Source organism: Nicotiana tomentosiformis, chromosome 4 (assembly GCF_000390325.3).
Source record: "Nicotiana tomentosiformis chromosome 4, ASM39032v3, whole genome shotgun sequence".
Classification (NCBI taxonomy): Eukaryota; Viridiplantae; Streptophyta; class Magnoliopsida; order Solanales; family Solanaceae; genus Nicotiana; species Nicotiana tomentosiformis.
Window position 1 is genome coordinate 127,091,319 of NC_090815.1, and position 10,621 is coordinate 127,101,939.

General features: G+C 38.6%; 2 protein-coding genes and 1 long non-coding RNA gene across 6 annotated transcripts in view; 2 read left to right on the forward strand and 1 right to left on the reverse strand.

The window, feature by feature from the left end:
- Positions 1 to 2,850, reverse strand: LOC104109364 (tubby-like F-box protein 5). Of its 4 annotated transcripts, XM_033659484.2 has the most exons (5): positions 2,522 to 2,850; positions 1,663 to 2,043; positions 1,489 to 1,576; positions 1,042 to 1,198; positions 1 to 955 (listed from the first exon to the last, which is right to left on the reverse strand). In XM_033659484.2, exons 2-5 carry the CDS (start codon positions 2,017 to 2,019, stop codon positions 286 to 288), a joined length of 1,272 nt encoding a protein of 423 aa, XP_033515375.1. In that variant the 5' UTR covers positions 2,020 to 2,043; positions 2,522 to 2,850; the 3' UTR covers positions 1 to 285. The 4 variants fall into 4 exon arrangements, with proteins under 4 accessions (XP_033515375.1, XP_009616928.1, XP_009616927.1 ...); XM_009618633.3 differs by having other exon boundaries at positions 1,042 to 1,165; positions 1,663 to 2,850; XM_009618632.3 differs by having other exon boundaries at positions 1,042 to 1,174; positions 1,663 to 2,850.
- LOC138910688 (uncharacterized) overlaps positions 1 to 5,224 on the forward strand; it is a 109,164-nt gene extending 103,940 nt beyond the window's left edge. Inside the window, exons 2-3 of the long non-coding RNA XR_011415840.1 lie at positions 4,155 to 4,218; positions 4,995 to 5,224. This is a non-coding gene — a long non-coding RNA (uncharacterized lncRNA). The remainder of the gene's footprint in view (positions 1 to 4,154; positions 4,219 to 4,994) is intronic.
- A 572-nt stretch (positions 5,225 to 5,796) lies between these two features.
- LOC117279857 (uncharacterized) lies at positions 5,797 to 7,725 on the forward strand. Its single transcript, XM_070201749.1, has 3 exons — positions 5,797 to 5,938; positions 6,053 to 6,640; positions 6,938 to 7,725. Exons 1-3 carry the CDS (start codon positions 5,797 to 5,799, stop codon positions 7,723 to 7,725), a joined length of 1,518 nt encoding a protein of 505 aa, XP_070057850.1.
- Positions 7,726 to 10,621: the final 2,896 nt, after the last annotated feature.

Sequence of the window (10,621 nt, forward strand, 5' to 3'; positions counted from 1 at the left end):
TTAGTTAAAGGGCAAATTACTTCTTGCGAACTGACAGAATTTTCGAATAAGTACAGCATGCTGAAGAATACAAGAGAATTGCCACTTTTTGCAGGCAGAATACTGCATGCACTAGAAGCATATCAGCCAAATTCCTACTAGACAATAACCTATGCCTCCTATGCCTGCACATAAAAGATCCTTCCAAAGGAGAGGGCTAAAAAAAAGGATATATATACACAACTGTGAAGACAAAATCACAAAATGGCATGTAATAGTAGCCAAAAGAAAAAGAAAAAAAAGAGGCTACTCGCAAGCAGGTTTGGTGTCAAAGCTACTTAAACAGATTGCAAATGCTTGGAACGCCGATAGAGGGTAGTGGTAATCCATGGTGAAAATGTCTTTCCCTATCTTCCCAAATTGCAAGATTACTTTTTCTAGTTCTGTGATTGGGATGCCCTGGGATGTGCCAGAGGAGGCCACCAGCTGAAAATTCTTGACAGAGGCCACTGTAACACGGCCTTTAAAATTCAGACACCAACATTGCAATTGTTCATGCCATCTTGGAGCTTTATTCCTCAAAGTCAAAGGTTCTGTATTCTTTTGAATTGTTTCAACTGGCTCATCAAAACAACTACAAATAGAATCTTGGACTGTCCTATTTGAAACTGCTGATACTAAAGATGAATTGCACTGAACGTGTTCTTTGAAAGTTGCTGGTGTAGGAGCAGATCCACCTTCTTGAATTGCAGTGAAAGGGATCGCATGCATAGTGCACCGCATTCTTCTTGGCCCCCTTGTACGTAGAACATTGACTTCATAAGAAATGGTACCCACATTGTGATTTCCAAATAACTGCTTTGGCTCTACCTTCTTCATAGCAAACTTTTTATGTAACACACCACTGGACTGGATCAATAAATTGCATGGTGGCTGAGCGTCATAAATGACAAACTTAGTCCTGAGAAAATTAGACCTGATCAATGGAAGCAATTAGTAGCAGGAGGGAAATCTGGCCTTTTTTTTCTTAAGACAAAGAATAAGATGAAGCTTCATACCAACCTTAACTTCCCAACATAACAATCACTTGCCCGGGAAAAATCATCTTTCGACATGGATATTAAGAAGTCAGCGCATGTGGCCCTTCTAATCTTCTTTGCCGTCAATAGCAATTTACTGGCATCCCCTGAAAGAGCTGAATATGTTGAAATCATCAGACCTATATAAGATAATTTCTCACAAGTTATCATCTGAATCATCAAGATGGTGTAATAACAGTGAGACAGAAGAGTAGTGTTCGATAAGGTATCTTAAGCTGGAATCAATGATATCAGGAAGAAATGTAGGAACTGAATCACAACTGGAGGGAGAAAAAAGTACAAAGTACATACATTTTCTATTTATTAGGAAAGCAACGAGATTGACCACAAATATAATTAGAAAGTCAGAGTAATAAACTCGAATTGATAGATCAAGAACAAAGTGGAGGGTGAGAGTATCATAATTTACCAGGACTCAGGCCAAGATATAATCGGAAAGTTGATGTTGCCCTTTCTCTTCTTATAAAGCACTGAATTGGACAATCTCTAGGCCCAGGCTAACAGGAATTCAAGAAGTGAAATCAGGGTCAGTTTGCTAATAAACAGCTAAACGAACAAGAAAATAATGCAACATCCAATCTACCTGCTTCAACGACGTAGGAAAAGTCAGCAGCCCACATTGTTCCGGAGTTCTAACAACCTCCTTGGTTGTTTCCCTCCAGGACCGGCACACAGAGGCACAAGTAACTACATCTCTACGGGCAGGCCAAGTAATCTCACTGGCCTCTATTCTTTGGATTATGTCAAACAGCAGTTCATGTGGCAAACTCGCCCACGGACTTTCTTGAACGAATAGACATGGAGAGGATGTTAACCTCTCAGGAGCCACATATGACCTGCCACGGCTCAATACACACTTCCTCTCGGCTTGCTTTTTTGATTTGCTATCTACATTATCTCCTACTCCCTTAAGCACATGAATAATTGATTTCAGTGCCATTTCATTCCCTCGACAACTCGTTTGCTGAGTAATAATCATGGAATCAAAGGATACATTAAAAAAAGGTAATGTTGAACTAACAAAAGGAACATCAAAGTCTATATCTCACACTACTGAATATGCAAAAGAATTGCCTCCAACTCCAATTTTTGCACCATACATCAAGCTTAGTTTTTGATGTTCAAATTCTCAACAAAGAAGCTTCTAAATTGAAAATAATAGCCACATTATCCAACAATTCTTTGCCAAACAAACTATTATTACTATAAAATACAAAATGTGTGCAACTTTTTCTTCCAAATCAAACGTTTGATGAGAAAATGTGGAATTAAGCATATACTATTAGTTTTTAGATAGGGAGAATATTGAAATATCTAAAATACCAAAAAATTCAGCATTTTAATTTCGAATTTAGTCCACAATTTTCTCAACAACAACAAAAGAAAAAGAGGTGAGAAGAAAAAGCCGCTAATTTACTTCAAATGCAGAGGGATGCAAATACCTATTTAGCGAATTTCGCTGATCCAAAATCGAAACACGAACTGATACACTAAAGCCGTTCACGTTCCGATGTCTCCCAAATACAAAGCACAATCGAACTTCGGAAATAACGAAACGCCAATTTGCCGGTACAATTGTATGCATAAGTTCGTAAGTTTTGTTAAGAGTTCCAACGTCTTGGTAGAATACAAAGGATAGTATTAATTCATGAATTAAACCAATTAAATGCCAAATTTACCAGTCTCAAGTTTCAATTTTTATTCTTGTGATTTAAATATAAGTTCTATAATATTTTGTACTTCGAAATGAGAGATCGTGCGAAGCGTTGTATGGCACAACCGCCACTGCTGTCAGCACTACCCCCACCGGCTTCGGGAACACCGCCGTGAGCGGCGCCACGTCCGCTAATTGGATCCCGAAAGTTCTGCTCTTTTTTCTCTTTTTCTTTTTCTTTTACTTTTCCGCTATTTTTTCAGCCCGTTAAATTTAAAAGGTTTGCGCAGGGGCGGCTCTGGCAGTGAAGCTGTTGCCTCCAAAATTCAAAATTATTTTAAATTCTTCTTATTATTGTATATTGTATATTATATAATTTATAAAAATAATTACTATAAAAAAAGGTGATTGTAATATCTCCTATTAAATAATGGATAGTTAAGTAAATTAAAAAAAAAAAGACAAAGAAACAACAAATAAATAAATAATGCAAGACAAACAAAAACAAAAACAAAAAGAATACAAGTAAGTGGGCTTAGCCCATTAACGTGACAGAAGCTAAAAGGGTTAGAAAAAAAGAGAAAATCCCTTCTGCAAATCCCAAAAACCTTGACAGAGGCATCAACACGGAAAACGAAAAGGGGGGAAAGTTTCTGGTGTTACCTCACTGCCAAATACATTTTCCATTTAAACATTGGCATATATTCTTTAGTCTCAGCGATAAGCTCCAGGTAATTATATATAGTTTTCCTTCTTTTGAAACAGTAGTAATTTTTATATACATGATTCCTTGCGGGACTAATAGCCTGTTTGGCCAAACTTCTAAAATTAGCTTATTTTGAGAAGTGTTTTTCTCAAAAGGCGAGAAACAGTTTGTGTTTGACTAATTAATTTGAAAAGCACTTTTGAACAGTAATTGGTGTTTGGCCAAGCTTTTGACAACTGCTTCTACGTGTATTTTTCTCAAAAGTGCTTCTCAGAAAAGTGCTTTTGGAGAAAAACTACTTTTTTCTTCTTCTCAAAAACTGCTTCTGATTCTCCTCAAAAGCACTTTTTTCCTTCCAAAACCTTGGCCAAACACCTAAATTTGTAATTTTGGCCAAAAAAACACGTTTGGCCCAAAAATAAGCTTGACCAAATAGGCTATAAGTAAATATAATGTTGGGATTTGATTCAGAGTTAAAAAAAAAAAGGAGGTTAGGGAACTGAGAGAAAATCCATAAGACTTTTCATGAATTAAGTGAGTATATTATATGAATAGGCTAAAAAGTTGAGAGATTAGTAATTACTCATATGTGGGTAAATATAATTCGGTGAATTTAAGAGTCAAATATGAAACCTCGAGGGTTGGGTATTCTAAATTAGCTATGAATTAGCCTAAACAAGGAAATTAACATGAGATCGATATTATGTAATTATAGATTGATTGGAGGAATTTGTACGAATTGCTCGAGGTGAAGCATTTGGTATTTTGGCACGAGTACTGTGAGTAGTAATCTTACCGCAATTTGTATTTTCATAATTTACATGAGTTACACATGATTTTTTAATATGAATATGTTACCGATTATTTTGAGTTGTATGTGGGATAAGTTTTTTACTCGATATGATACCGAAATAGTTATTTGAGATGATTACCGTTATTTTAAAATATTCTTGTTGTCACTAGATATGTTTTACCGTTGCTTGAATTTACAGTTATCGAAATGAAATTACATAATTTGATAAGAACCGAAATGCCCTATATTGTTTTAAAATATTTTCTTATGAGTATATACGGATTACAGAGACAAGTATAAATGGGAGTAGACTTTGAAGGAACCCTTAGCTAACGGCGGGTTCGTTAGACCTGGTGAACCTTATAATTACCGAGTACAGTTATAGCCCTCGCTAGTGGGAAGGTAGAACTAGCATACCGTTACCGATTTTCCTCGAGTAGGGACCACTGTTATATTTGACTTCTTACGAAGAAGTCCATAGTTATACCGATTACATGATCTATTTATTGAAACCTTCCAAACATGAATATTGATATTACACAGTATTTACCGAGCTTATTACCGAATTGCCAATTGATTTATATTACATGAAAAACATGATGAGACTGATTATTGTTTATTGTTTCTGAAAGGGCATTCTTATGATATTTTCTGTTTAATATATATACTAGCATATTTTCTGACATGTCCCCAAAATAAACGGTTGTGGTTAAGTGTTATAACTCACTGAGCTAGTGACTCACTCCCCGCTATTTTTTACAGAGACAGCAGTTGACGCGGGCGAGGATTCTGTTAATTAGAGCGCACAAGTTGATAGTTCTTGGGGAGCCTCACACTTGTTCGCGTGGGCGGAGTTTTTATTTATTGTTATGGTCTTTTCTTTGAACTCTTAGAGTCGCTCCATAGTCATTCTTTTAGTGTCATGAATATTTTTTGTCATTATACTTATGTTGAGTATCACTCTTTATTATCAAAGTTGGAGATAAATTAGTATTTCTAGCTGCTAGTGGGTTAATGGTAGATATTTGTTTAAGTTAATTGATAAAGTTATTGTTATTTGGATTGATATTAGGATGTTTGGTTGTTGATTTGAGACAGAAAATTTTTTGGAATAGTCCAAAAATAGGGAAAACTTTGTCTGATTTTCTGTAAAATACCGATGAGGCTTACTTGGGGGCACTTGTTCCTAAGTGCCGGTCACGATCCTAAATTGTGTCGTGACAAAGTTGGTATCAGAGCTTAGGCTTTAAGTCTCGAGTCATGGAGCAATGTTTAGTAGAGTCTTGTTCATGGGTATGTAGGCGCCCATACTTATGATCTTGAGGCTACTGAACATCTAGGAATGTTTTCCCTTCTTTCATTCTTTGATCGTGCGTTGAGATAACCTTGAGATTGACTTTGGAGTATTTCTTTCGTAGATGGCTAGGACACGCATACCATCATCTGCTGGACGTGGTGCTGGATGTTGTACTACCCGGGCTGGCGGTCAAGTTGGGGTTCATCAAACTAGAAGACAGACTGCTCCTCAACCTGAAGTTGGGAACATAGGTCAACCCCAACTACTATGCCAGATCAAGTGCAAGAACAGGGGGTTCAGGACGCTCCATTACCAGTGCCAACTGTTGTACCTACTGTTGCCTTACCTACAGACACAGTAGCAAGGTTATTGAATGTGTTAGAGGCATTGGTGCCTACTCAGGGTGGAAGTTCAGCTCCTTAGGCTACTTTACAGGCACAAATACCTGCAAAGACTCAGACTTTCGGGAATAAGGAAGTATCCTTACAAGAGTTCCTGAAATTGAAATCAGCAAAATTCACAGGTTCTGATAATTCAGCAAATCCTCAAAGTTTTTTGGATGGGGAACTCAAGGCATTACATGCTCTAGGATGTTCTAGCGAGAGATCCGTGGATCTCGCAGCATACAATCTAGAGGATATGACCAATACATGGTATGAAACTGTGTTGCTGGGAAGGCCAGCAGGAGCAACACCACTGACATGGGACGAGTTCACTAAGTTGTTCGTGAATCATTTTCTTCCAGACAGCCTGATGCAAAAATATGCTAGAGACTTTGAGAGATTGGTTCAGACTCCAGATATGAATGTGTCAACATATAACACCAAGTTTTGTAAGCTGGCTAGATATGCTCCTTACTTAGTGCCTACCGAAGAAGCTCGAGTTCAGAGGTTTGTTGATGGATTGGTTGGTCATTTATACACTGCAGTAGCCCCACATATGAAGACTTTATCCTACTTTGATGCAGTCGGCCTTGCTAGAAAGATTGAAAACAAGGGACGCGATGAGCGTGCAACTAGTGATTTACGTAAGAAGGCCAAGACAGGAGGGTCTTTCAGTGGCGGTTTTAGTAAAAATCGAAGAGCAGAAAATCAGGGACAACAACAACAGGGTTCTCAGACAGGGACACACCTGTCTTCACTGTCCACATACAGACCACATTACAGATAGGGTACTAGGGGACCATAATTATCTGGACATCGTAATTTTGGGCAGATATATGCCACTACTTCAGTCTGCCAGACCTGTGGTAGATCACATTTGGGCCAATGTCGTGTTCTAACTGGAGAGTGCTTTCGGTGTGGCCAGTAGGGACATCACTTGAGGGATTGCCCTCAGCCTCCGAGAAATTTCAACCATGCTTCTATTCAGTCAGCTGCACCTACTCGGACTACTCATAATACTTCAGGTGCTACAGGTACAGGAAATAAAGGTCGAGGTGCTGGAGATCATTCTAATGTGAATCAAGGACAAGGGAATGCTGGTAGAGGTCAGGCGAGAGTTTTTGCATTTACTAGACAGGATGCTCAGACCTCGAATGCAGTGGTTACAAGTATTGTTTCTGTTTGTTCATTTGATGCACTTGCGTTGATTGATCCGGGATCTACTCACTCCTATGTGTCCTCGTACTTTGCTTTAAGGTTTAGTAGACAGCCTGAGCTATTGAATGATCCTTTTCTAGTTGCTACTCCTGTTGGAGAGTTTCTATTAGCTGAATACGTGTATCTTGCTTGTCAGATTCGGGTTGAGGGTAGGGATACTTTAGCTGACCTTATTGTACTTGATATGATTGACTTTGACATGCTGATGGGAATGGATTGGTTATCTTCTTGCTATGCTATCATTGATTGTCATGCAAAGATAGTTAAGTTTGAGATACCAAACGAACCCAGTTTTGTTCTAAAAAGGGGTCAGGTTCCAGAGACTTGCAAAGTTGTATCTTTTATGAAGGCTCAACGACTTCTGAAAAAAGGTTGGTTGGGTCTCTTAGCTATTGTAAATGACACAAGAAAGGAAACAGTCAGTATAGAAAACATACTAGTAGTGAGAGAATTTTCTGATGTATTTCTTGAGGATTTACCAGGATTGCCTCTAGTACGAGAAATAGATTTTGGTATTGATTTGCCACCTGACACATATCCCATATTAATACCCCCATATCGGATGGCACCAGCCAAGTTGAAGGAGCTAAAATAACAACTGCAGGATTTGTTAGTTAAGGGTTTTATCAGACCGAGTATATCTCTATGGGGTGCACCAGTACTGTTTATAAAGAAGAAAGACGGATCCCTGAGAATGTGCATTGACTACAGGCAGTTGAACAAGATAACAATACGTAATAAATATCCTTTGCCTCGTATAGATGACATGTTTGATCAGTTACAAGGAGCTGCCCACTTTTCAAATATTTACCTCCGTTCTGATTATCATCAGCTTAGAATCAAAGATGAAGATATTTCTAAGGCTGCTTCCAAAACTCGATGCAGGCACTATGAGTTTCTTGTGATGCCTTTCGGACTGACTAATGCTCTAGCTGCATTCATGGATTTAATGAATATGGTGTTCAAGCCGTTTCTGGATAGATTTGTAATAGTATTTATTGATGATATCCTGATATATTCTTATAGTCAAGGAGAACACGAGAATCATCTCAGGACTGTGTTGCAGACATTGCGAGAACATCGGCTTTATGCTAAGTTCTCGAAGTGTGAATTTTGGCTAGACTCAGTAGCATTTCTGGGGCATGTTATATCCAAGGATGGAATTATGGTAGATCCTAAGAAGACAGAAGTTGTGCAGAAATGGCCCAAACCTACTTCTCCTACAGAGATTCGTAGTTTTTTAGGCTTGGCAGACTATTACATGCGTTTTGTGCAGGATTTCTCCAAAATAGTAGTGCCACTAACTAATCTAACACAGAAAAATGCAAGGTTTCAGTGGACGGAAGAATGTGAGCAGAGCTTTCAAAAACTCAAAACGTGTCTGACAACCGCACCTATATTAGCCTTGCCATCAGGTTCTGGAGGATTTACGGTGTTCTGTGATGCATCGAAAGTGGGATTAAGATGTGTTCTCATGAAAAATGGTCACGTTATAGCTTACGCTTCGAGACAATTGAAAAAGCACGAGCAAAACTATCCTACACATGATTTGGAGATGGCTGCTGGTATTTGCTCTAAAACTTTGGAGGCATTACCTATACGGCGAAACTTATGAGATTTATACTGACCATAAAAGTCTGAAGTATATCTTTCAGCAGAGAGATCTAAATCTTCGGCAGCGTCGGTGGATGGAACTACTCAAAGACTATGACTGTTCTATTTTGTATCATCCTGAAAAAGCCAATGTGGTGGCTGATGTATTGAGCAGAAAATCTATGGGGAGTTTGGAACATATAGCTCCTACAAAGAGACTTTTGGCTAAAGATATTCAGATACTAGAAGATACAGGTATCAAATTTAGTGTCGGAAGTTCAGAGGCATTGTTGGCTTGTGCTCAGGCTAAGTCTTCATTAGTTGAGCGCATTAAGGCCACCCAATATAAGGATGAGCAATTTTGCAAATACAGAGATGAGGCCTTAGCTGGTAAAAGCAAGGATATGATTGTTGAAAGTGATGGTGTTCTTCAAATGGGTGACATGCTATGTGTTGCAGACGTAGATGGGTTGAGGCATGCTATTCTTAAAGAAGCTCACAACTCTAGATACACTATACATCCTGGATCCACAAAAATGTATCATGACCTAAAGCAATTTTATTGATGGGAAGGTATGAAGAAAGATGTTGCTAACTTTGTTTCTAGTTGTTTGACTTGTTAGCAGGTCAAGGCTGAGCATCAGCAACCCGCAGGACTGTTACAACAAATTGAGATTCCAGAGTGGAAATGGGAAAGAATTACTATGGATTTTGTCACTGGTCTACCACGAACCCTTAGAGGTTATGACTCTGTATGGGTGATTGTAGATTGATTGACAAAATCAGCACACTTTTTGCCAGCGAAGACTACATATAGTGGAGTAAGATATGCACAAATATTTATGAACTAAATTGTCTGACTTCACGGAGTTCCAGTATCCATCATCTCTGATAGAGGATCACAGTTCATTTCACACTTTTGGAAATCTTTTCAAGGAGCATTGGGTACACGAGTAGATCTTAGTACTGCATTTCACCCACAGACAGACGGGCAGTCTGAACGTACTATACAGATCTTGGAGGATATGTTGAGAGCTTGCATTCTTGAGTTTGGAGGTAGTCGGGATGCTTATATACCTTTAGCCGAATTTGCTTACAATAATAGCTTCCAGTCCAGTATTCAAATGGCACCGTACGAAGCACTGTATGGTAAAAGATGTCGTTCTCCTATCGGATGATTTGAAGCTGGTGAGACTAACTTATGGAGACCCGACTTAGTATAAGAATCTATTGACAAGGTCCAATTAATCAGGCAGAGATTGCTCATTGCTCAAAGCAGACAAAAGTCGTATGCAGATAAGAGAAGAAGAGATTTAGTGTTCACAATTGGGGACAAAGTGTTCCTACGAGTCTCTCCTATGAAAGGTGTGATGCTGTTTGGGAAAAGAGGCAAGCTGAGCCCCAGGTTTATAGGACCGTATGAGATACTAGACCGAATGGGAGTTGTGGCTTATCGTTTGGCACTTCCTCCTGAGTTGTCTTTTATTCATCCGGTATTTCATGTCTCAATGCTAAAAAAATGTATATCAGACTCATCTCAGGTGCTTGAAGCGCTGACTATACCGCTTGATGAGAAATTGTTACGAGGAGGAGCCGATGACTATTGTTGATAGACAAGTAAGAAAGCTACGGTCAAAGGAAATTATGTTCGTGAAAGTCATATGGAGAAACCATACAGTTGAAGAAGCTACACGGGAAGTGGAAGATACTATGCAAGTCAAGTATCCTTATTTATTTCAGTCTATAGGTACGTACTTGAGTTAAATTTGGGGACCGAATTTCATAAGGAGGGGAGAATGTAATAAGTAAATTGCAAAAAGAAAAAGACAAAGAAACAACAAATAAATAAATAATGCAAGACAAACAAACAAAAGAAGAAAGAATACAAGTAAGTGGGC

Coding starts and splice junctions, on each gene's coding strand:
- LOC104109364 (XM_009618631.3), bottom strand. CDS start 2,058: ATGATTATTACTCAGCAAACGAGTTGTCGAGGGAATGAAATGGCACTG. Junction 1,577..1,662: donor TTCCTACGTCGTTGAAGCAG/GTAGATTGGATG, acceptor AATTCCTGTTAG/CCTGGGCCTAGAGATTGTCC. Junction 956..1,041: donor TGTTATGTTGGGAAGTTAAG/GTTGGTATGAAG, acceptor TCCATTGATCAG/GTCTAATTTTCTCAGGACTA.
- LOC117279857 (XM_070201749.1), top strand. CDS start 5,797: ATGCCAGATCAAGTGCAAGAACAGGGGGTTCAGGACGCTCCATTACCA. Junction 5,939..6,052: donor GGTGCCTACTCAGGGTGGAA/GTTCAGCTCCTT, acceptor CAAAATTCACAG/GTTCTGATAATTCAGCAAAT. Junction 6,641..6,937: donor TCAGGGACAACAACAACAGG/GTTCTCAGACAG, acceptor ATAATACTTCAG/GTGCTACAGGTACAGGAAAT.